The 27,370-nt window shown below is 37.8% G+C and overlaps 1 protein-coding gene across 2 annotated transcripts in view; it reads right to left on the bottom strand.

Annotated features, from left to right (window-relative positions):
• Window positions 1–1,500: 1,500 nt before the first annotated feature.
• LOC139123498 (guanine nucleotide-binding protein subunit alpha-11) overlaps window positions 1,501–27,370 on the bottom strand; it is a 57,672-nt gene continuing 31,802 nt past the window's right edge. For both annotated transcript variants that reach the window (XM_070689654.1, XM_070689653.1), the window contains exons 4-7: window positions 18,298–18,426; window positions 15,537–15,666; window positions 14,346–14,499; window positions 1,501–12,081 (exon numbers count right to left, since the gene is read on the bottom strand). In XM_070689654.1, coding sequence (XP_070545755.1) covers window positions 11,891–12,081; window positions 14,346–14,499; window positions 15,537–15,666; window positions 18,298–18,426 — 604 coding nt within the window. In that variant the 3' untranslated portion in view covers window positions 1,501–11,890. The remainder of the gene's footprint in view (window positions 12,082–14,345; window positions 14,500–15,536; window positions 15,667–18,297; window positions 18,427–27,370) is intronic.

Below are 27,370 nucleotides of genomic sequence, written 5' to 3' on the forward strand. Positions count from 1 at the left end.
TAACACCAACACTCTACCCACACAATTTACCACATCCACCTCTCAATACTTAACATAACACCATACACTCTACCCACACAATTTACCACATCCACCTCTCAATACTTAACATAAAACCATACACTCTACCCACACAATTTACCACATCCACCTCTCAATACTTAACATAACACCATACACTCTACCCACACAATTTACCACATCCACCTCTCAATACTTAACATAACACCATACACTCTACCCACACAATTTAACACATCCACCTCTCAATACTTAACATAACACCATACACTCTACCCACACATTTACCACATCTACCTCTCAATACTTAACATAACACCATACACTACTCACACAATTTACCACATCCACCTCTCAATACTTAACATAACACCATACACTCTACCCACACAATTTACCACATCCACCTCTCCATACTTACCATATCACCATACACTACCCACACAATTTACCACATCCACCTCTCCATACTTACAATAACACCATACACTACCCACACAATTTACCACATCCACCTCTCCATACTTAACATAACACCATACACTACTACCCACACAATTTACCACATCCACCTCTCAATACTAACATAACACCATACACTCTACCACACACAATTTACCCCACATCCACCCTCAATACTTAACATAAACTTCACCATACACTCTCCCACACAATTTACCACATCTACCTCTCAATACTTAACATAACACCATACACTACCCACACAATTTACCACATCCACCTAACCATACTCTTACCACACACTTTTCCTACTCACCACCCATTCATACTGATGCCTCCCCATCCTGTGAGCGTACAGTTTGCCCTTGAGCCTTCTTTGTCTACAGCACTGTCATAGCCACTGTGACAAGTGCTGATACCATAGATTATGCTTCTCCTCACAAGCAAGAGCCAATCGCTTGAGGGAGAATTCCAAAGGCACAGTGAAACATTCAAGCTGCACTGACCAACCATAATGGCAGAAGCTGCTGTCGCCAGTCTATTCCTACCACACCACAAAATAATCAAGAAATTCACCATACTCCAATTACTCCTTTTGCCATAGCTATCTCACCACACTCCTCTCAAACACTGTGCCATACAATACCACACAATCTGCCACATGCACCTCACCATCTACCATACTCTTTCCCGTCCATACCACTTAGGGTTGGACCATTTGATATAGGGGAGTAGGGTGTGGAAGATTGATGAGGTAGCATTTTTTTTTACCTGATCCATTGTACATTATTTTTTGTCAACTCTCCCACCTTTTTTTTGTCAAGCCTTCTCTGGCGGATTATTTTTAATTGACATTTGCTGAGAATCTTTCTTTGAAAATATTCCAGACCCCCCCCCCCTTCCCCAAGGATATCAAATGGTCCACCCTGTATTTCACCACACCTTCTACAACCATGGTGGGAACATCCAGCATAGCAAAAGACAAACAAACAACAGAATGAAACACAATCATTTCCATTTTATGTTTGAATAAATATTTTATTCTGTCGGTAAACACAAAAACCCTCCATGTTTAGGACTGCAATATTTAGAGGATTACATGAATCTTGAACTGCTACACATTTTTAACAACTTTTTTTTTTTCAAAGAACATTACTGTTACATGGTTGGAAAGCTCTGGTTTTACACTTTGCTTAAGCTGGTTTTGTCACGTGTTAGGTTGAAGCATACAAAGTCAGAATATGGCAAATAGACAAAGACACAATACAGTATGTGTATGGACTCCATTGATAGTCAAGTGTATTAGTTTTTAAACAGAGAACATATACAATCAACCGGCCCCTTGCAACAAAACGTTCACTAAAAATTCGATTTAAAAAATCACTATTTTCAAAAAAGAAAACTTTTTTACTACAGGAGTCTGTTTTAAATACTGACAAATTTTTGGTGAAGGTTTTGCTTTTTTTTAAATTTTTTTGTGTTTTTTTGTGTTTTTTTTTTAATTTTTGTGTATTTTTTTTTGACACAAGAAGTTTGTGAAAAAAAGACCACTGAAGTGGGACCGTGTTGTGAACTCCCTGTAAAACTAGTGCCGACCTATTACACTGCCCTACACATTAAAACATGAACCTCTTCTCTACTCTTTTAAAATTCCTACAAAAAAGTCTTACAGAGAAATTGGTTTCACAAGATAGAGATCTCGTCACTGTCTAACCAGGAAAAGATTCAGGGTCTCTCATTTGCAAAGTTCAAAGGTGAGATGTGGCTACCACAGACCTTCCAACATCAAGGTGTATTCTGGGAAACAAAATGCTCAAAAAGAAAACACCAGGAACAAGGTATGAGAGAAAATATTTAAATAAAGTCACTATTTTCAAGCAATTCTCAAAAAAAATTTCAAGAAAGCAGTTTCACATAACTCACTTCTGGGTAATTTACAACTCTCTTTCAAAAATCATGTCAACAATTAATTTATAAAGAAGTTCTGACAAGAAATCAAATTGGATCCAAAGATATTGGTTACTATAAAAGTAGCCACATCATTTAAAGTTTTCCTTTTGTATCAGAAATTCATTACTACATTTCTATAACTGAAAGAGGTGTCTTTCAAAAATTGACATCTGTGCATCAATAACTAGTTAATTTGATTAACAATTGAAACTGGCATGCCTATTTGCATATTCATGAGCCTTTGCCTGGCTCTGAACCAGTAAGATCACTTCAGTTTTGGATTAATTTGCATATGACTCAAAAGATCAGGATTTACATATTCATGATCTACTCATCGGAGCTCTGATTGGTTAGACCATGAATATGCAAATATTCACACCCATCAGGGACACAAATAAATATTTAAGTAAAAAATAAAAATTTCATTCTGAAACTTGTGCTCTCTGAAAATTTCAAACAGTGCTTGGTTTTGAAGTAGCATTCACAAAAATACCATTCCTGCATACAATGAAGAAATACAATAATTTAATCTGGCATATTTCTACAGGTATTTTGGCATTTTTCTACGGACTCTCTCCCTTTCTGATGGAGAATTTTGGTTTACACGTTTTTTTTTATAGACATAAATACATATACAGCTAAAAGACTTGTTCCTAGTGTAACCTATGTAATGAAGAAGAATTTGGGGAAAATTTGACATTTGGAGTGAGTGTATCAGTTCTGATAGGTGGATCCCTGGCCCTATTGGCTGTTAACGGAAGGAATTTGGCATTTGGTACACCAATTCATCGAACAATGTCTATTTCCCCATGAAACAATGGCATTGTATTTCTACAGGTCTTTTCTTCTCGGTGCAAGTGAAGACCATTACACACTTCACTATGAGAGAAACAAGTTTTCTTAGGGGGCCCTCCTATACACTTTTTTGAAACTGAACCCCCTAGGATTGTGCTGATTTGTAAAATTGTTCCATGCGATCCAGAGCCTTGTTCAGTCTTGACTATTTCTGCCGTTTGCCAATTACTTTTTGACTTGAAAGGGAGGGAATCTTGAGCCTTGAGTTGCTAAAACGGTTTCTGATTGGGTAGCCCTGACATATTGAATAGCCTCAGGACCTGAGCCCATCACTTTTTGCTGACACGTAAAACAGTAAGAACAGCAATTTAAAATTTTTACTGCCCCTGATATGCCTGTCAACACAAAGGGGCTGCACTACATTTTTAGAAGACTATTCTCCTAGCAATGTTTTGGCCGGCAAACTAGATAGGGAAAAAAAGGTGCTATAGCAATTAATCCCTCGTTTTGCAGCATTGGGTCAAGCTACACCTAGGGAGGGGAAAGGGAGGGACTAGCTTTGATCAGAGTTTTTGGACTTAGTGGTTTCATCTTTCAAATTTGACATAATCTTGGACAAAGTGAAAGTTGTGCAAATCTCTGCTTAACCCTTCTGCCACTATGGTTTGGCCTGAAATCCATTGTTATCAATGGGTGATGGTTGGCCGGTTTACAGGGAATTGGGGGGTGGACAGGTTAAGTATCGCTCACTGCCATCAAAGTTACACGCAGCAGAGAATGCCTGGTTTAGTAGGACACAAATCTGTAAAAATCTCTCCCTAAAAATCTGCAATTTGTGTTAGTAAATGACTAAAATATATGAAATAAAAAGTCAATAAGCAATATATCCTTTAATAAAAGTTACAGTGTTGAGTGACAGTTCAGGAACTGAAAGGCAATGGTCCTAGAAAAGCAAGTTTAGGGATATTATTATCTTCACCGGGATGGCCATGAATCAAGCAACAGCGCTGACTTTGACAAAATTGGGAAAGTCAAGACTTACGGCAGTTATTTTTTTCCAACTTTTTTTTCTTTCATTTCAGTGCTTTTTATAATTTTTTTTTTTAAAAACCTTTCTTTTCAATTGCGATTCTCTATGTGAACAGAGAAAATATACAGATTTGCACTGTGCAAATAAATCGTGAAATTACACACAATTTGTTTCATTCTATAAAAGCCATGGTTTCTAAATGTACGCCCTCAACAGTGATAAGATTCACTTCCTTTGTTTATTAGTCTGAAAAATACACACTGGCAGTTTTCTCTGTCATAGCTAAGTGGACCGTGAAAGTTCAAAAAATTCTACTGAGCGTGGTGTAGGCAGTGTTCATAGTTTTTGACTGAAAAAAACAGCAACTTTCCGAATGAACAATACAGAAACCCTTGTTGTATCAAGATTTGAAGCACAGTCTCTGGCAACCACAATCCATTTCACTGATTGGCTAGCAAACTGTACATGAATATGCAAATTAATATACAACTCCCTGATTGGATGATATGGTATTAATCATCATGAATATGCAAATAAAATTACCAGCTGATTGCAGCTTGAGCTTTTCCCATGCATGGCAGTAGTATGTAGGGCTCTTCAACCCTGTGAGGTTCATGCTGGAGCATTACAACACACATAACCAAAGAGTTTAACTTCTACCATCGTTGTGACCTTGAACTCCAAATCACACCAATTTTGAACAAACACAGAACACAGGAGGAAACGTTTCAGAATGTTACATCAGTGTTGGTGGGTCCTTAACAAAGCAATACCAAACACATATTCCCACACCTGTGCCGATTTCATTCGGTACAAGTAGAATAGTTTTTTTGTACTTGCACAAGTTGAAAAGTTGGGTAACATCAATACAGTCCATGTTTGTTCAAATCTAGTGTTTCCAACACTCAGTGAGCTGACTTACGTTTGTTAATAACATCAAACAAATATGCACAAACTCTGATCAGTCCAAGTTTGTTCAAATAAAAAAAGGTTCAACAATTGTAAAAAAGTTACATTAAAGCCAATCCTTGTATAGACAAACGATAACATTTCATTGATGAAGAAACATACCAACTTTTTCACCTCTTAAAGATTAAGAACACTCCACTGATGGTTACTTTTGGTCATGTCAATGTCACCTTTTGGCCCCTAGAGGGCGCTAGCTAAGACATTTCCTGGAGTTGAGGTCTGGGGGCGCTGTGCATGAACTCACAATAGCTGTTCTCTAGAGGGCACTTCATGTGACCCTCCAGAGTATTATAATGTGAGGGGCATGTCATGAGGTATGCTTCAGTGTAGGTGCGGCCACAAGTAAAAAAATTTATATCATAACTGTTTCCCTTTTTGGCACATTTGAACATTTCTTTGGTGTAACCTTTTCAAAACCGTGTTATTTGAAAGGAAAGACTGGCAATGCAAATGACTTGGGTATGGACCATAGTAATTGAGCTAGAATTCTGACACTCAGAAACTGTATTCGTATCTCCTTGCTTTCTCACTTTAGTGCAAGCTGATTTTCCCCCTGGGGGCTGAAACCCATTTACCAAAAAACAGGAGACGACAGGGATATGGTCTGACTGAAAGTCTACAATGAGTAAAATATTGTACATACTCTGGTCCCAAGACCAAATGACTAAGTCCAGAAACCCATTTTTTCGTCCAGCTTTCATTTTTGATCCTACAATTGTGGTGTAAAAGGACACAGTGCTCTACAGACTCAGTACAGCCAAGAGATCACGTGATGGCAGTACAGATAAACCCACCTGTACAAACGCATAATGAAATACAAATATTTCTCATTGCATTTATACACATGGTTTTGTTTATACCGACATCCATTCAACTTCCGGGTTTAACTCATTGCACTAGTATCTATTTTAATATCCACTGGGGGATACACAAAGACATTCTAACCTTGGACTGGTTTAATTGCTCTCTTAAACTGTGAAATACATCTAAATATCCCTCAATTAACAGAAAATTTGCTGATAATAGTGTTCCACACCATGCTGTTTCAAATACCCTTTGTAACATCAAAGAATGAAAAGCGCTGAACATTTCACACTTTGGCCAATTATTAACAGCAGCAAAATTTTTTCCATGATTGAGGGATACCTTCACAATTATTCTTTGGACATCAAAAAAGGTATTTTCATTTTAAGTAAACTTAAACCTTTGTCGCTGATCGATTAAGGTAGAACGCGCCTTGGGGACAGAAATTTGGGCTTTCAAATTTCATCAATTCTCTTCTAATTGACCACAAGTGGGGGCTCATTTTCAAGCTCTTGATGAAAAAAACTTTCACCATCTTGGTTTTTGGGAAATCTAAAATTTTATTTTTCCCCGTAGAGTTAAATCTAAAATTTTATTTTTCCCCGTAGAGTTAAACATAGTGACGGCAGCCTTTTTGAATTTTAAATATTAAGAAATCTCAGGTAATTTGTCTCTCTTGTTCCAAAATTTGTGCAGTGATCCAGAATTTTTATATTTGATTTGGTGAAAGAGTGGTCGAAAGCTTCATTGAGGAAAGTTTGAGCAAAAGTTTAAGTCTTTCACTTTCAAGGCGCATACTACCTTAAGCGCAGTACCTTAGTATATTGTTCAGGAATTACTCTCTTATGTTACCCTGGCTTCCCAAAGTAAATTAATAAAACTATATTTGGGAACAACAGAAACATTAATGGGTTCAAAGATCATTCACCTAAAAGAATACAGCTTTGTCAGCAACTAGTTTTGGACTTTTGGTATAACCCTATTGTTTTCCGCAGAATAGTTGGACCTGTGTACATCCAGAAAGGGGTAACAGGATTTACAACGCAACCTGGTAGAGTCTGGATCACATTAGGTCAGCAGTTTCTAAGATCAATGTGTTGGCTCTTGTGTAGAAATGTAAATCAAAACAGACAGACATACAGACACTTGGCTGACAGACTATATAAACAGCTCCCTACTGCAATTTGGCATACGGGAGCTAAAAAAAGCCATATGAGAGGTTGGTTTGGAAACATCATAAATACTGTAGTAGTGTCTTCAAAGGATCAAATCATTATTAAATAAAGCTTGTATGATCTTAAAAACTGCCAGCAATTGCCACTAAAACCCTTTCACTTCACACAACTTATTCTCTAAGTAAAAATTTCATGCTTCTGACTAAGAATACCCATGACTAAAAGTCTGAAATGGAGGGACTGTTTTGGTTGATATTTTTACAAGTTTTTTTTCATGTTTTATAAGTTTTTCTGGAGGAAGGCTGAAAAATTAAAAACAAGTACAACCTTGGATTTACAGAAAGTTAAACATGGTGGCTGCCGTGAACCCTGTTACCACTAAATTTTGGAACCGCCCTATTCTTTCCTGTGGTAAAGCTGGGCCTCTGGATTGAAAATAGGGGCGACACAATAACACAATTCATAATACTCTAAACATGTTGACATGTGATTGCACAGACATCGTGACAATGGCAAGAAGTAGCTTCTCAGGCAATTAAATCTTGCATCACTTTCCTCATGAAACCAGGTTATCCTTTTGAACAGGGCAAAGTTGCTCCTTAAAAACTTAGGTACATATCTATTTTTCCAAGGGCAAAGTTGCTCCTCAAAATGTAGGTACGTCCCTATTTTTCCACGGAGAAGAGTCAGTACTCTTCCCACAAAACTTTGCATACTCTGATTGTGTAAAAGGTTGGTTAGTTCTTTCCTGGAAAATTTGGTCAGTCGGTATTATTCACCATGGCACAGTTCCATACCTTTTGATGGTGCTACAGGGTTAAAGGTATACTGTCACCTGTTTCAATTTTGCCACATGGAAAGAGAAAATCTAACCAATCACAGATTTTAAGCGGGGGGCCGCTTTTTAAAAACAGTGCCCTCACATGGGCATTTGGAATACCAGGGAATGCCCCTTTGACCATACATGGGCATATTTAGATTACAGGTGACTGTATACCTTTAAGGGGAGTCTCATCAAGATACGGCTTCAAAGCAATATATCAATACAGGCAGCAAAACACTCCCAGGTAATGTGGGTCAGAATCCAGTGATGTGATGCAGTGAATGAGCAATGATGCAGGGGATTTGAATTCATTCTGACAAAATGGGCTTGACAAACCAGAAGTACCATACAACAGACTTGTTTAGAAATCCACACTATTACAAGCAACTTTTGTGTCAAGCAAATCATAGAAAAAAAGTGTCCGACCCAGAAGTACATTCGTCCATATTAAGTTAACAATAATTACCTGCTAATAAATTGTACTACTGGCTTGGTTCGGTTTGTTAAGTTTTTTTGTCTTTTTTGTCTTTTTTTTTTTACAAAACGGTGAAAACACGAACTTACAGCATGTGTGAAGGCAGGGAGTAAAGCGGGCATGAAAAATCAACCTGGTCAAGGAGGAAATATGCACAGTATAACAGAGGTTTGGACTGTATGCTATCAGAGACAGTTAGAGCTTGTTCATTAAATCCGCTATAACCTTGATCTGGTGGTTACTGAGAGTGCTTGCCTTACTCTGTCTGCCAAATAAGCAAGTACAAATACTGCCTTTAATGAGGCTCTGTCAGGGTTTTCAGCCCTGCGAAAAAATCAATATCTCTTTCCTATCAATGTATTGTGAGATGAACCCAACGTGTGTTTGTTAAGCTAGAAGAGGTGTTGCTGGCCATGGCGCATAAAATCAAGCACAGTACACAGACATCAAAATACAGCACACAAAATGGACAACTTTCTATAAAATAGACATCAACTACACTTTCTTTCCAATGACCTTTTCCTTCATTCTTGCCTGAGCAAAAAAAAAACAGAAAAAAGTTTGTGTTGTCTGTTATGAATTTATGATAGCATGCACTGCAGGAGCAGGTATGCAGACTCAAAAAGCTCATAGTCAAAAAAGTTTTGTATTGGCTTACTTTCCTTAACATCGAAAATGTCTTTCTCCATAGAGTTAACACAGGGATGACAGCCATTTTGAATTCATGAGTCCATGAATGTTGGGTAATTTGTTTCTCTGGTACAAAAGTTTTGCACGGTGCAGTGTACCCATCCCCCATCCCCACCACTTTTATTCTTGATTCAAAGGGAAAGAGTTTGAAGTCTCCCCAAAGGAAGTTTGAGCAAAAGTTTAAGTTTTTCGATTTCGGGGCGAATACTGCTTGAAAACTTTGGCTTGAAAATTTCAATTTTTCGGTTCTCTTGGCACATCATAATATGGTCTTATGTTAGCTTGTAGAATTTACAATGCAATATTGGAAGATCTGCCTAGGGAGTCCTTCAGTAGAGGATGCTACTTTTCATAGAATTAGGGAGCCCTATATAGTTGCGATAACAAATCAGCGGGTACCTTACAACAATGTCTTTCACCAAGCAGACAGCCATGAACATGTAAACAGACTTTGGAAAAGGCATGACCTGTCCAATATGACACAGATGACCTCTGCCAAACATGCTGATCAACTTTTCAAAACTGACTGATACTATAGAAATCTTGCAATGAAGAAAAGGAGTTTTCTAAAGGGGCCTCTTATAGATTTTTGATGTCACTGGGCCCTCTTGTATTTTGTTGAATAGTAAATTTGTCCAGTGTTGGAGAAGTCTTCAATCTTGCAGAGACTTCAAAACTTAAGGGAAAACAGCACACAAAGATACATCTGATTTCATTGACCAACATGATTTCATGACCTAGCTTGCAAGTGAAGAGAGACCCGAATATAATCACTGCTTTCCCTGGCTTTTCTGAAAGTAGACACACTCTCCACAATGTCATGAAATATCAACACATTCTCCAAAATGCACAAATTTATCGCCAAAACCCTCACACTTCTAGAAATACCCCATCAGTTTTGAGATGCCACCGTGTCTTAATGAAAGGTATTCGAACCAAGAAAGGGCAAAACAAATTACAACTTTTTTCTGTTCTTTGCTCAGGTTTTTCCATAATTTGCATTAAACAGGAAAAGTACACTTTACAAACCATCACAAGACGAAAAAATTTCCAACAGTAGAGGAAAGAAGTTACAAACTAACTACACTCAACATTCTGTACGGCTACCATAGGTCTGATAAAAAAGTTTACAATAGTTATGTTGCGTAATATCATGAAGCTAGGGTTGACCAATGTTCATTCTATTGAGATATTTCTGTTCCAGTGGACTCCTTAAGTTAATCAGAAATATATCATTCAAAGCGTAAACTGCTCGCGCTAAAACTGTGTGACCATTGTGCGACCACAGACAATTGAATACAATTGAGTAACAGAAAAGCACTTCTTCAAATATTTCATTCTAAAATCTACACTTTCAAGCTCGTCCAGTCACAGCCCAGGTCTTCCAATACGAAAGATCACTGTGTTCGTTTCGTGTGAGAGATTATTTTAGGTTCGTGCATACCAGATAAGGAGCTCCTGCGTGAGTGCGTGATGCGTGTGTGTGTGTATTTGTCGCGTACAAAGAATGCTACAGCACAGCGCTGTTGATTACAATTCATTTAAAGACTAGTTAACTTTACAACAGACCTGCAGACTCATACTACCTTTGTTTGAAAAAACTCTCTCACAATGGGTGTGTGATGTAAAAAATCTCTCGTATGACAGTATACAAAGAAATAATTTCACTTTAAAAGGAGACTCTCAGTGTTTGTGGCTTCACAGAGAATTAATGTAGAAATTAATAAAAATCAACATCAAAAACGGATTATTTCTACTTGCACAGAATAAGACTGTATGCTGACTACAAAATGTGGACAAAAAATTTCATATACATTTGTTCAACTCACATAATTTTTTTTTCTTTTTTTTTTTCAAAATTTCTCGTTAAACATAGTAGCAAAAAACTGGCAAAAATCTGAATTGTCAACGATTTGTATGGTGTACTGGTGGTACCCCTGTGTGCTTAATGGAGACCTTTGCTTCACGTACAGCAATGAGAGGGCCTTAGGGAGTGTTACAACAGTCAAGTCAGTCAGCACAAAGGATAGGGAAGAAGAAAAAAAGAAAAAAAAAAGTTGACACTTGTCAACGGATATCCCCAGTTTGTGTGATAGTAGTAAAACCACTGCCTGTTCTTCCATTCATTCTCTCCCTAAAACGCGCTTTCATTTTCAGACAATTCCTGGGGTTAGAAATACTCAACTCTGACTGTTGACAAACAATATCTGGGTGGTTGTTTATTTTTTTCCCTAAACAGTTATTTTATTTTCTAAACAGTGTCATTGGACTACCAAAGGAAACATTGCACGTAATGGTCACAAAAAATTTCCCTTGTAAATTAAAGATTACTCTTTAAGTGTATGTGTCACAGTACGGCTCCAGGGAGCTCACCATTTTGTCTCCTTATTAATTTTTTTTTTTAAAAACTTTCTCAAGTTATTTCAGAGCTTTTTGTAAGCAGGTATAAACACATGTACACACACTTAATTAAATAAGACCATACACCCCAATTGTTTGGGCGGCCCGGCGTACATCTCCTAAAGTTATGATAGAAGATGGTAAACAAATGCCGGTATCCCCTGGGAGTTACACTGTCTACAACCTAGAATCCATGATGATAGTGATATAGGTGTGCCCAACAGATGTGTTGTTTCTTCCTTCGTTTATTTTTTTTGTTTTCGTTAATCCTCGATGGTGACAAGGCGGGAGCGGCGTTACACCAAGTTATACTCCTTAAGGTTAAGTTGTAAGATGGTATCTTTGACTGCCGCGAACACAAACCTGATGTTTTCTGTGTCGGTCGCACATGTAAAATGAGAGTAGATGATCTTGTCGCTATCTGGGTTGAGATCCACAAACATCCTTAAAATAAATTCTCGTGCTGCTTGCGCATCCCTCTGTGGGCCTGCAACCGAAACACAGAATTATTCGGAAACGCCATAAATTACGTGTTGATAAGTCAGTGTTTTTGCTAAGGTAAATCTCACCTCAGGAACTGATATTTGGACTCTCCTCAAATTATTAAAATTCTTTTCTGATCTACCACTTGTGGCAACTCATTTTGAAGCTCACCATTTTCATTTTCCTAAAATCGAAAATTCTACTTTTCCTCAAAGAATTGATACAGGGACGACTCGCAGCGATTTCGAAGCTGTTATCCAATTTGGTGGTTGAATCTTACCAATATAATGAAAACAATACAAATAGACTCCTAAGTGGCTGTAATAGTGACAATCGACCAATCAGATATAACCTTGCAAACACGCTGCGAGTCAGCCGAAAATTGATACAGGGACGGCAGCAATTTGGAATTTCCAATATCAGGTAATGTTACGTAGTCTGTTCCTCTTGTGGCAAACTGTGCATGATGATCCCAAATTTTTATTGCTGATTTAGTAAGAGTATGGATGAACATTTCACTGAGGAAAATTTGAGCAAAAGTTTAAGTCTTTCACTTTTGAGGCACAAACTACCTCAAAGAGTGATAACAGGGTTCACCAGTCGTGTTATATAGGTTCTCCACGGTGCATCAATGAAACATACATGGAGTCCTCAGAAATTTGGGTGTCAAAACCATTCCTCTATCTTTCCAAACCCTAGCAAGGACACTAATCAAGTGTAATGTATTCAAAGTCACTTAAAATTCAAGGTCTTTCAAGACTTTTTTCAGCAATTTTCTACTTTTTTGAGGCCGAAATACCACTGTCCAGATATCTGGTTTATATCTCATTTTAATTTTACAATATCACAACTGATCACTTTTGAAAACTGTGGGTGGAATATCAATTTTCCAGGACTTTCCAGGGACTCTATTTCACTTTCAAGGTTGTTTCCAGGATGCTCTACACTTCAAGGACTTTCACAGACTTTTTCAGGTGCATAGCACTCTACTAATCATTATTCATTAATAAAACAGTTGTGGTTTGAACAGTAAATTAATTGAACAATGCTGTCTACCCAACAAAGTCGTAACATAGATTTGTTAAATGCTGATGTATAAAGGAAATATGCAGAGAATTGTAAAACACATAGGATAAATTTTGAGATACTGAAAATGCTTAGAAATCCCTCACTAAGTAATGTACAGGATTCTCCTACAGTAGTTTGTATTTATATTTAGAATGTCAAGTTTTCTAATCATTTCATATTGCATAAACACAGCGATACACCTGAGAACAATGATGAAATTTACAATGCATGAAGAGACATTGGTTTACCAGCAACTCTAAAGCAGATGTCTCATTTTCAAGTTAAAAGAAAGTTTTTACGTTTTTGACCTTTGAGGGCGCTAGAGTACTGGCCTGCAAAGCAGCAGGCAAAGCTCCTTTTGATTCTATGTAGTTCAGCTAGCTAGCATTGCTTTGTTTATTGACAGTAAGATTGCCAAGATTTCAACCTGGTTATGTGAGCTTGTAGGTTGTCAATGGATCATTCTATGACTGAATCATAACAAAGTATCTCATATCTGACGTTACAAGTTAATATGCTCTGCAAAGCCATGAGCAAACTGGAGGCAAACTTGACTGTCAAACTGTTTTGAGACATTAACCTTCACAGTTTTGCAAGAAACATGGCTATGAAAGCACATCAGAAATTCAATTTCAGTGACAACACCAGTAATGAAGAATTTATACAGATGTTGTGCGCAAATAACATTGTGTGAAAACTGAGAAACGAAATATAAAGCCCACGCCACACCTGATAGAAATTTCCAGTCTTTTATACAGAAAAAGAATGTATTTTGTTTATAAAAAGGTTCATCTCAGCTCTTGACTTGCTTCTTCTTAACTAAATTCAATGTCATTGTTTGTTCAATTAGTGACCTTAGCATTCCAATAGCTGTAACTTTTGACGTAGTTTTTGTTATTTTTCTGTATGGAAAAGGCTTTTGGAAAAAATCACGCCAAATGCCCAGAGTTCAAGTTTTCAAATCGGCCTGTGTGTGTCAAGTGTGTAGTGTACTGATGGCGTCTGGTTTTGTGGTTATAGGACTAAGGTAGCAACAATATTGCACACTGCACACAGCACATTATGTTTGTACAGCTAATATAAGTTTTGTCAAAACACTTCATGGATGAGGAGAAGAAAATGTGTTTTGGAACAACAATAAGGAGTATATCATCACAAAATACAGCGGTTTCTTTCACAGAGTAAATAGTAGTGACTTACCGTCAAACTCGGGAAAATAATCTACTAGGTGTGAATACATGATTTTTTCCTCCAGCAAGTCTTTCTTGTTAAGAAATAGAATAACTGATGAGTTCTGGAACCATGGATACGTGATAATTGTCCTGAACAGTGCTTTACTTTCTTCCATTCGGTTCTGTAAGGTGAAAATTATGTGGATGGGTTAAAGGTCAGAGGTGATGTCATGTGTCAAAGGTCAACTGCCAGATACGTGATAATTGTCCTGAACAGTGCTTTACTTTCTTCCATTCGGTTCTGTAAGGTGAAAATTATGTGGATGGGTTAAAGGTCAGAGGTGATGTCATGTGTCAAAGGTCAGCTGCCACCTTTGTCATTGAAAAGCTGATTTTTATGGCTGCAGAAATTGTTGACGTTTGGAAACATAAAATAGACCCGAACTACTGAATATTTTTGGGTCATAATCAGATTTCCTTAATAGGCTTTAAAGCTAGTAATGAATGTTGTGAAGTTGTGATCTACAATCATTGTACTTCCACAATAAGCTGAAACGCACCTCTGTTTCAGTAAAATGGAGAAGTTCCATTTTGTGCGACCCTAATATCAAACTGGCTAAAAATACCTCAGGATATTACAGATTCTCTATAATATTCCTATCACTGAGTCTACAAGAATTTCATATGTGCAGCAATAGGTTAACAATAACCAGGAAAAGACCCAGTCATTTTGTGAGACTGCATAGTGATTTAGGAACACTGTACGACTACAGATTGGAACTAGACTTCTCTGTCGGCAAAGTCTGGTACTGTTGGTTTGTAATGGTAAGGTCAGTACTACCGTAATCATGTTGGTAGAGAGTCACCACATTGCAGTGTCCATTTCTGGGGTTATTGTAATATTAGGCAAATAATGTGCTACATTGCAACAGCTGGATAACCCTCTGTTTTACCAGTCAGTTTGCTATGACTACTTGTTAAAATCCGGTAGACTCTGTTAGAATTCACAGATGTGTTATCATTCCATTGGAAGTCCAAATAATGGGAAAGATTTTTCAAGCTAGAAAATCACAATGGTTTCATGTTCATATGACAATATTTTAATACACATTTTGATTGGAGTCACTTTTTTACTTTTTAACCAACAGCATGAGATAATTTACTGTGTATTGCACTATGTATGAAACTGAAATCAGATTCAGATTCAGATTCCACTGACCTCATTGTCAGATTCCACCAGGACTTGGTCATATTCACTTAAGGCTACTAAAAACATGATGGACGTCACGTTCTCAAAACAGTGTATCCATTTGCGACGTTCTGATCGCTGGCCTCCGACATCCACCATCCTGGAAATAAAGAAAACAAGTCAACATTGCAATTCAACTTTCATAACACTGTCCAATGGCGAATGGTCATAGATTCCACACAGCATAAGCAAATACTCATTCTCTTCAATAACTGTCATCATCATCATCATCTTTTCAAATATGCTGTCCAAAAAACTTTGATCCTTTCACCCCCCATTTCCCTGTATATGGGTCCATCTATGCCGTTGAGAACAACGGGTTTGTACCAAATCGTGGTTGTGAAAGGGTTAAATTGAGCAGCCTGATGAAAAGCTACAATGCTCTTTCTTTGTTGTTCAAAACATTGTATCTCTACAAATGCAATGCATACAACTAAAGCAAGTACTACTGTGACATTTATAAAGATCACATCATCCTTCAAAACAGTTCTCTTGGTACCATACAAATACAAAGTTCACCTTTGGGGACAGATACTCTGAATCTCAAAATGTTTCCAATACTTTTCTGGTGTACTGCTATATTCACCTATCCATGTTTTCCACAGGTGGAGTGCTGGGCAACAGGGAGAATCAATCGCAAATCATAACCTGGGACAGGGGAATTTGATTGCTATGATACACCCATCAGGGAGAATTTGACAATACCACAAAATGGTAGTTTTAATTTTGACTGATACCTAGTTCTAAATTATCAACATGTAGCCTCTAATTATCACCCCCTTGGGTATTTTGCTTATTTTTGTAGCTTGTGGGTAGGGGCTTTGACATGGCTTTGAAAATAATGTACAGTTCCCCGTTATGCCTACATTATATGCTGTGAGTTTTAGATTGGATGATCAATGTATCAGTCAGTCATTTGCAAATTAAGCAAGACAAGCTCTGTACTAGGCAGTGGACTCTAAGTAGAGTTTAACTTATATTAATTGGTGACATTAACCACTATCCTGCCAGACAATATCACTTCCCTATCTGCCAAGTCAGTAAAATGTGATATTGACCTACATATATTTGCAGCTACTTGGCAAGGTACGTTATCGCAAGTTTAGTCAGTAACAATCACGTATTCAGTATTAATGTGTTTAACCCTTTCACCACCATGGTTTGTCCCAAATCCATTGTTTTCTATGGTAAAGTTGGACCTGTACACAGGGAACTGGGGGTGAAAGGGTTAAAGGTCTTCAAATGTTCAAATTTTCATTGAAATGCAGCTCTGGTCTTAAGCAACTTGACGGTGAAATATGAACTTGGCGGGACAAGGGTTAAAGGGGCAGTTTTCAAACCCTGGTTCTCACATTAGTGGTTGTTGATATTGACTGTTTATGTGATTTTAGTCCTTTGTTTTCTTGAAAGTTGTGCATCGTCAGTCAATTTGCTCAGAGATAAAGCCGATAAAGAGCTTGCCCCTGTAAGCCTTTCACCCCCAGTTCCCTGTGTACAGGTCCAACTTTACCATAGAAAACAATAGATTTGGGACAAACCATGGTGGTGAAAGGGTTAAGCCTTTCACTGAACTTTATCAAAGGTAAGTGTGGAATGGTCTAAAGGGAACGATTATACTCCAAAATCAAAATGCACATGATGTGTTCTGCAGACTTAATACACCAAACAGATCACGTGATGGCAGTACAAACCAACCTATGTGTACAAGCATGTATGTGAAGACATGTATTTCTATGCGCGTTTGCACACATGGGTTTGTTCATACCGTGGGTCCATTTGAATTCCGGGTTTTACCTCTAGGGTGCCACAATATATACTTAACATTTACTCTGTGTTGTTCCTGCGAACATCATATCTATGCAATAATCTCTGAAACTCTGTCCCAGCCTTGGACAAGGTATATTATATCACACCAGTATATTGATGGCACAAATACAGCGATCTGATTGGTCGAGACATGAAAAGGACCGCGGCATATTAGCGATTTACCACAGCTGGCACACATCAGAGCTCTCGGTAAGAGCAAAAAATCCTTTTTTGATGTTCCATGCCATAATTTCAGTATACTGTTGTGATATAACACCAATAAATCACAATCCAGCGAAGATATACCCCTCGGTTTTGACCAGTTCACTTCATATATGCACCAGTGTTTTCTCTGCATGTTCACTGAAGTGGGCAATTTCTGCCCCATTCATCAAAATTAGGGGGCAAACTTGACATTTGAGGGGGCAGTATTTTTAATACTTACTAATGACATTAAACAACATATCCTATCAAAACATGAACATAAAATGGCACTAGTATCCATGGAGACCGAAGCACAACTATGTCCTTTACTGTGTTTTCTTTTCGATGCGTACACTCCACGTTATGCACACGTCACCAAAATTGAATGACAGGTGATATTTTGTCTTTTCTGGGGGAATATTCTGAATAGAAATAACAGCAAATTCACAGTTCACTACACTATGCGTTTGAGTCACAATCATATGGGCGTATTTGCTTGTTGTGTTTTGTGCGCGATTTTCGCGCAGTCAGTAACTTTTAAAGGGCAGAAAACGGCTCGAAATGCGCAATTTGCGCAATCGCGCAGTCGAGAGAAAACCCTGATGCACCCGCTATTGTTTGTGCATATATGTCGTGAACTGGTCAAAATCTAGTGGTATACCGTCGCTGAGTGTGCTTTATTGCTCAATTACAAACTTTGTTGTAACATTAAAATACCTACCTAAATATAACTGTCTCCAACTCAAAGGGATACTCGATAATACCAGTAGTGGGTACTCGGACTCTTAAGACATCTTGTTCCGTCGGGAGATAATCTGGTGACGATATGCGATCTAACTCAGTAAGGTAACTGTAAACAAAAACAAACACAAACAAGAGCAGTGAGACATTGATTTGTCATGTCATCATTGTATGCACATGTTGATTGTCCGTGTGATAAAAACAAGTATTTTCGCCTTAGTGTGTGTTTACAGTAAAAAACTTAAGATTTAATTAAATTTATTTTGTTGACAGATGCACACATATGCTATCATTTCCATTTCTTTGTGTACATTTCTACATCCTCCTTGGCAGTACCAGATAAACAACTGTATAGGGCGCCCCCAACGACAAAATAAAGCTAATTTCAGTCCTGATACCCAGAATGCTTTGCAAAGGTCAGCCAGCATCTTTCAGAGATACAGTTACAATGCTAACATCACAAATGCTGGTTATAAACCTGTTCACCCAAAAGTTCGCTGTAAACAGGTCCAAAATCACCATTGATGTCAATGAGTTTGGAGGTAGAACGGTTGATTCTCGACCTGCGCAGCTGTCTACAGCAGACCTGACTATTTAATCCACTTTCACCTTTCAGTTTTTTTCACAAAATACCATCGTCATGTTTGGAAATACATTTGTCCTCAGGCAAATTTTTATAAGTATCCTAATGCGTACAGAAATGTAGGACAGGTGACAGATTTGCTACTTTGGAAAACTGTTATGAATGGGAATAGGATAAGGGAGGAAGTTGCGGGGAGACCTATGTACAGGGAAATGGTTTTCACCACAGTGCTGGGGTTTAATCCCATTGTTTTCAATGGTGAGGTTGGACCTATGTACAGGGAAATGAAGGTGTTCACCACTGTGCTGTGGTTTAACCTCATTGTTTTCAATGGTGATGTTGGACCTATGTACAGGGAAATGAAGGTGTTCACCACTGTGCTGGGGTTTAACACCATTGTTTTCAATGGTCAGGTTGGACCTATGTATGGGGAAATGGTGTTCACCACTGTGCTGTGGTTTAACCCCATTGTTTTCAATGGTGAGGTTGGACCTATGTACAGGGAAATGAAGGTGTTCACCACTGTGCTGTGGTTTAACCCCATTGTTTTCAATGGTGAGGTTGGACCTATGTACAGGGAAATGAAGGTGTTCACCACTGTGCTGTGGTTTAACCCCATTGTTTTCAATGGTGAGGTTGGACCTATGTACAGGGAAATGAAGGTGTTCACCACTGTGCTGTGGTTTAACACCATTGTTTTCAATGGTGAGGTTGGACCTATGTACAGGGAAATGAAGGTGTTCACCACTGTGCTGTGGTTTAACACCATTGTTTTCAATGGTGAGGTTGGACCTATGTACAGGGAAATGAAGGTGTTCACCACTGTGCTGGGGTTTAACACCATTGTTTTCAATGGTCAGGTTGGACCTATGTATGGGGAAATGGTGTTCACCACTGTGCTGTGGTTTAACCCCATTGTTTTCAATGGTGAGGTTGGACCTATGTACAGGGAAATGAAGGTGTTCACCACTGTGCTGTGGTTTAACCCCATTGTTTTCAATGGTGAGGTTGGACCTATGTACAGGGAAATGAAGGTGTTCACCACTGTGCTGTGGTTTAACCCCATTGTTTTCAATGGTGAGGTTGGACCTATGTACAGGGAAATGAAGGTGTTCACCACTGTGTTGTGGTTTAACCCCATTGTTTTTAATGGTGAGGTGGACCTATGTACAGGGAAATGAAGGTGTTCACCACTGTGCTGTGGTTTAACACCATTGTTTTCAATGGTGAGGTTGGACCTATGTACAGGGAAATGAAGGTGTTCTCCACTGTGCTGTGGTTTAACACCATTGTTTTCAATGGTGAGGTTGGACCTATGTACAGGGAAATGAAGGTGTTCACCACTGTGTTGTGGTTTAACCCCATTGTTTTCAATGGTGAGGTTGGACCTATGTACAGGGAAATGAAGGTGTTCACCACTGTGCTGTGGTTTAACACCATTGTTTTCAATGGTGAGGTTGGACCTATGTACAGGGAAATGAAGGTGTTCACCACTGTGCTGTGGTTTAACACCATTGTTTTCAATGGTGAGGTTGGACCTATGTACAGGGAAATGAAGGTGTTCACCACTGTGCTGTGGTTTAACACCATTGTTTTCAATGGTGAGGTTGGACCTATGTACAGGGAAATGAAGGTGTTCACCACTGTGCTGTGGTTTAACCCATTGTTTTCAATGGTGAGGTTGGACCTATGTACAGGGAAATGAAGGTGTTCACCACTGTGCTGTGGTTTAACACCATTGTTTTCAATGGTGAGGTTGGACCTATGTACAGGGAAATGAAGGTGTTCACCACTGTGCTGTGGTTTAACCCCATTGTTTTCAATGGTGAGGTTGGACCTATGTACAGGGAAATGAAGGTGTTCACCACTGTGCTGTGGTTTAACACCATTGTTTTCAATGGTGAGGTTGGACCTATGTACAGGGAAATGAAGGTGTTCACCACTGTGTTGTGGTTTAACCCATTGTTTTCAATGGTGAGTTGGACCTATGTACAGGGAAATGAAGGTGTTCACCACTGTGCTGTGGTTTAACCCCATTGTTTTCAATGGTGAGGTTGGACCTATGTACAGGGAAATGAAGGTGTTCACCACTGTGCTGTGGTTTAACCCCATTGTTTTCAATGGTGAGGTTGGACCTATGTACAGGGAAATGAAGGTGTTCACCACTGTGCTGTGGTTTAACCCAATTGTTTTCAATGGTGAGGTTGAGTATGTACAGGGAAATGAAGGTGTTCACCACTGTGCTGTGGTTTAACCCCATTGTTTTCAATGGTGAGGTTGGACCTATGTACAGGGGAATGAAGGTGTTCACCACTGTGCTGTGGTTTAACACCATTGTTTTCAATGGAGAGGTTGGACCTATGTACAGGGAAATGAAGGTGTTCACCACTGTGCTGTGGTTTAACACAATTGTTTTCAATGGTGAGGTTGACCTATGTACAGGGAAATGAAGGTGTTCACCACTGTGTTGTGGTTTAACCCATTGTTTTCAATGGTGAGGTTGGACCTATGTACAGGGAAATGAAGGTGTTCACCACTGTGCTGTGGTTTAACCCCATTGTTTTCAATGGTGAGGTTGGACCTATGTACAGGGAAATGAAGGTGTTCACCACTGTGCTGTGGTTTAACACCATTGTTTTCATGGTGAGGTTGGACCTATGTACAGGGAAATGAAGGTGTTCACCACTGTGCTGTGGTTTAACACCATTGTTTTCAATGGTGAGGTTGGACCTATGTACAGGGAAATGAAGGTGTTCACCACTGTGCTGTGGTTTAACCCTATTGTTTTCAATGGTGAGGTTGGACCTATGTACAGGGAAATGAAAGTGTTTATAGCCACCCCCTCCCTCTCCCATATTTAAAGTTACAGTTCACAGGAACAACACAGCCAGAAAAATTCACCAGACAGTAGAAATATCAGCAATACTGCAATGATTTTATGTCAAGTTTAACCCTTTGGGTGCTGTAATTGTTCCCACCAAAATTTTAGTGCAACATTTTTACCAATTTTTATGAATTTTTCTGTAATCTTTTGATTATTTTGGACCAAATGGACATCACATAGCATTAGGTACAGTTTGTTATCAAAATTTTGACAAAAATCTGAAAAAAAAAATTGACTGGAGCATATTTTCTAAAGGTGACACAAATTGACTTTGGCGCTCAAAGGGTTGAGGAAGTAAATCCTTTGACTATTCTTATTACTAGTAATTAATGTGCTTTACTTGACATTAAGATACCAGTAGGTTTCAATCAGCTCAAACTTAATGCTGGTACCGCAGATAACATTGCTGAAATGAATGTCACTCCTATACGGCATACAGATTCTGTTTCTTGCTACCTTTGCAAAATCACAAGAGATGGAAAGCCATGTGACATTTTCAGGAGAAAACAGTCGCAGTGGTAAAACTCTTCAGATGGTTTGGAAAGAAAACATCCCACTTTCTCACACTGTCAGACACTTCACTGGGGAATAGTACACATTAGACATTATAGGTCAAGGACAGCCTGCGGTAGAAACTGGGTCATTTGTTTAGAATATGTATCACCTCAAGAATTGAATCACGCTTACCTAGTTTGGTTGTTCTACCTTCTTTCCTCTTAAAAAGGAATACTAATCATTTTTATAAGAAACAAGGCTACATGTTAATCTTTCTTTTATCAAAGCTATTTTCTGCATGCTCTAAAACAGAGTACATTATTCTGACGGAATATTTTACTATTATTGACTAGACAAAATTGAAGATACCAGTCTCCTGGGGCAAAAGTAACAGAATATGATCGACAGCATCCCTTGATGAATTTAGCCTATAAAATTACACAACTGCTTGTCTACATGCGTGTTATAGCTTCCACAAGTGATGCATTATCATATTGCATGGAGTAAAGAAATAAACTGAACCACACACACACAAACAAATCTTCAGATCCACATTATTGTGGACTCTTTCCCATCAAAATTTCAGTGCAACATTTTACCAATTTTTATGAATTTTTCTGTAATTTTTTTGCTAATTTTGGACAAAATGGGCATCACATTTCATTGGCTACAGTTTTTCACCAAAATTTTGGCAAAAATCTGAAAAAAATTTGACTGGGGTACATTTTATAAAGGTGACAAAAATTGACTTTGCCGCTCAAAGGGTTGAGCAAGGACCAGATACGTACATGTTCATTTTTTTAACTTTTTTCATTGCTCACACTAAGAACCTGTATTTTTTCATTCTACAGAGCATGTCAACTCTTTCAATGTGCAAAATAAAAATGCCACAATGTGAATCTTAAATATTACTCATTAATTTATCACTAATCAATCAATCATTTATTAATTTATTCATCTTCAGATAATGGAATTTGGAAAATCACCAGGGGAATTATTCATCTAAAGTGCAAAATTCATCAAGATTTGAACTCTGTAGGATCTTCCATTCATTCATCCTCAATACTGAAAATGGAGAACAGACTTATTCTTACATCTTTGGAGCAAAAACGAACTGTCAATATTACAGTCCTGCTCATTGACAAGAGTAAGGCTGGCTTCAAAGAGTCCTGATGATACTGAGACAATATCGGGAGCACTTTCTTCAGCGCAAATGTACAAAACACCCTCAGAAGCACATTAAAAGGCCAACAGCGGTAATCTTGATTATTTTTTTCACTATTGTTGTTCTGTAAGTCAACTGCAAGTTCTTGTTCTACTCCCCATAGCATGTTGACACACCCACTATTCAGCTTGTCTAGACAGCCCCTATACCTGTAAAATGCACTGTTATTATTAACAGTGGAATTCTAGTCATATGTTCGTGGGAAAAGCCTGACAGAAGTTGACAAAATCTGACGGGAAAGTTTTAGGGAGTACAGTACTTGGTGACACAGATCTGTATCAGTTTTGTGCAAAGTAAATGACAGAATCTCTAGGTGTTGCAAAAAATGCTCATCTCAAGAGAATCCAAGAGAATCAAAAAAAAATCATGAAAAGTGCAGACCGTGATTGTACAATTGATACAAAAGTATTTGCTGCAGAGGACAGAAAGTCAGACAAATTTTGTCTTTGTGTACATGTTCTCATTACTAATACTGTAGCCAGAATCTATATTCCAAATGACAACACAGCACACTATAGAAAGTACCCATAATTCCCTCTGGTTCTTCTTTGAACGCAATGTTGATGTTTTTTTATAACTTTTTCTGTTCTTAGTTAAAGGGCCAGCTGCTGCAATTATTTTTTCTCTTTTTTTTAATAAGTATGTCAACTGCAATTTCTTGTTGTACCAGTACTCCCCAAAGCATGTTGAAACGCCCACAACTCATCTTGTCTGTGTGGTGCATATACATGTTAAATGCACTGTTGTTGTCTGGACTAGAATTCACAAGTAAATAATAACAATTTAGTTTACACATGTACAGGCTGAGTTGAAAAACTGAATACTGTGTATCGTAAAAATGCTCTGGGGAGTAGAATAAGAAACTGGAGTTGATACACAGAACTAAAATAGTGAAAAAAAATCACCTGAAGATAACACCTACCAGCCTTTGAATATAAAGGTGAAACACAAGAATAATCTTTACATATCTGATAAAAGCATGTTAAGACATTGGAGTAAAGATACAAATTGCAAGTGATCATAAACTTAGCTTATTCTACACATACAATACTTTTTAAAAGCAATTTTGCATAGAGATCCTGGATTCTTCAACTTGATTTTCCATTTTTTTATGAGTTGACATATTTTTGCTCTAAAAAGTCAAGAAAACAAATCAAGGCCATTTTGAAGTTCAAGCATCCATACAGATAAGCTTCAAACTAATTTGCAACTTAATTTTACAAATAAGAACAGCAATGTTGGATTTTTATTCTGAATTATAGCAGAGACCAAGAAAAAATTTCCTTGAGCAAAGTGTGCACAAATTATTCAAACTTGAACTCTTGAGATACATATTTCAAAGACATATCCATTCTTTGTTAGATTGAAGGAATCATCAATACGATCAAAGCAGCCAACCTTGGCATGTTTTTTACAAGACATGTCTTCTGACGTATGATTTCTAAGGACTTTACTCCTCGTTGTCTTCTTTATACCTTCAAATTTTGTACAATTGTATTTTTTCCTGATTGTGTGGGAACTTGCACTACTTTTGTGTGGTTTCACAAGCTAGTTCTCAAATGAAAATACCATATAATAATAAATAAAATAAACTGAATATTCCCTTCACAGCGATACAAGCTGTGGTAGATCATCAAGTATCTATAGAAACACTTCCAAACACACGATACAACTTTGATGACCTAATTTCTGGTGCATAGGACAGTGCAAACTAATTTCACGACCGACTTGTTTTTCATCTTCTCGAAAAGCAGGAAACCCTTTCAAAATTATTCCTCAAGTAGATGGAGCATCATAGAAGACCATAACAAAAGTTAATCAACAAAATTGATGCAAAAGGTCAGACAGAAAAGTTTCTGATACACAACACATCATATTAACCTGATCACCCCTAATTCCCTGTTAATAGATCCAAAATCACCACTGATGACAATGACTTTGGACCAAACCATTGTGGTGAAAGGGTTACAGAATATCCAATTTCTCTCAATAACGAGACTGTATAATCAAATAGACATCTTACTAACACTATTATGGATGGGACTGTACGTAATGACCTCATTCTGTTGTCATTCATATTCAACAGCAAATATTTGTCCGCAAATAAAAATTATATTTTTTGATAAAAATGTGCCTGTCTTCTGGACCAAAACCGATCAAAATACATGCCATAATTTCAAAAAATTGCAGACATTCAGCTCTGTTGTATTATCTGTATATTATTCTCAAGAGATTTTATGAAGTTTTGCTCCTTTGTCAACTTCATTATTCTTTGAACTCTACAAAGATGGGACAATTGAAAATTTTACATCTAAATATGTCAATGTAGATAAAAAATTATAATTATGTTAATTTTTTCTGCCATTGAAAGAAATTACACTACTAATATCCCACGGCTTTTGACAATACTGATACAATTGTGCTAAGTTCAAATAAGTGCCATGCTGTAATCACATTCTCTCCAAAGTGTCACCCACGTTTGTTTCAAATCCCAATGTTTTCAATATTCAGTTGATTCTGGACATATCAAACTGGGGGCCAACAGGGGGTACGAAGGGTTAACTTGTGAGCTCAGGATGAAAGTTTAATTGTACAAAAACTGCATGTACACTCTAACATACACACACAGGTAGTAATTTGGGAACACTCAAGAATTGGTGCTTGTGACAGAAGGCAAATTTGCAAATGAAAGGGGAAAATTGATTGCGAGAAACAATGATAAAGCAGACAGCAAAACCATAAAAGCGGTAGAGAGAGAGAGAGAGAGAGAGAGAGAGAGAGAGAGAGAGAGAGAGAGACAAACAGACAGAGGGAGAGAGATAGACAACAGAACAGACAGATGGAGAGAGATAGTGAAAGATACAAATGTAGACAACAGACACACAGATAAATAGATACAGACAAAGGCACAGATTGACAACGAACAGAGAATAGAGAGAGACAAAAACACTGACAGCGAGAGACAGAGACACTGGGAGTGAAAGAAACAGAGAAAGAGAGAGAGACTGGGGAAGAACGGAGAGAGAGAGAGAGAGAGAGAGAGAACGCAAACTCACAAGATGGAGCTCTGAGAGTCAGTTACTCGGCTATCCCACAAGAGTCATGGGAATGCCTAACCTGCCTCATTTGCATATCACTATGGTGAAAACAGGTGATTTGATACATCTCAGAAATGGCTACTATCGTCATTCACCTCACAATGATGTCATCAATAAAACCTTCACCACTAAAAAAGCTCTCTCGCAAATAAGTTCAACTAATATGATGGGTTTTCAGGTCTGTTTCAGACAACATTGTCAGATCAACAAACACGAATTATTATTAAATTATTCCTGATATCCCTGAAGCCATAAAATATCAAATTTTTCTTGCAGCAAAATACACACGTATCTGCAATTTCATTGAGTGTAATGGAAAATTATGCCAATGATCAACAATCTTTGTTCCTAATTCAGCTCGTACGTACATCATTTCAATGACATATTTTCCGTTATGATTTTTCATGGCCTCAAAAAACAGGATTTTTCATGCAGCACAGATTTGACCATTTCACTTCTCATTACTCTAATCCTCTCAACAATTGTAACTTTTCAACAGAATGCTACATCAAAGTGACCCATGGCTATGCCAAGACAAAACACGCTTCACAATTTCATAAATGTTACTCTTTTGCTACCAAACATTGGAATATTCCAAATATTTTCAATAGGTTGGGTGGGCCTAATTACGAGAAATGAGAAAGAATTGGTCCAAAATTTAAAAAATATCTTTTGTTGGTGAAATTTTTTTAGTGTATCTCTAATATTGCTGTTCACGGTTACACGTTTGTTACTAAATATAGCTGTACGCGCGCGACATCGGACACG

This window comes from Ptychodera flava, assembly GCF_041260155.1.
Source record: "Ptychodera flava strain L36383 chromosome 23 unlocalized genomic scaffold, AS_Pfla_20210202 Scaffold_23__1_contigs__length_28996876_pilon, whole genome shotgun sequence".
Classification (NCBI taxonomy): domain Eukaryota; kingdom Metazoa; phylum Hemichordata; class Enteropneusta; family Ptychoderidae; genus Ptychodera; species Ptychodera flava.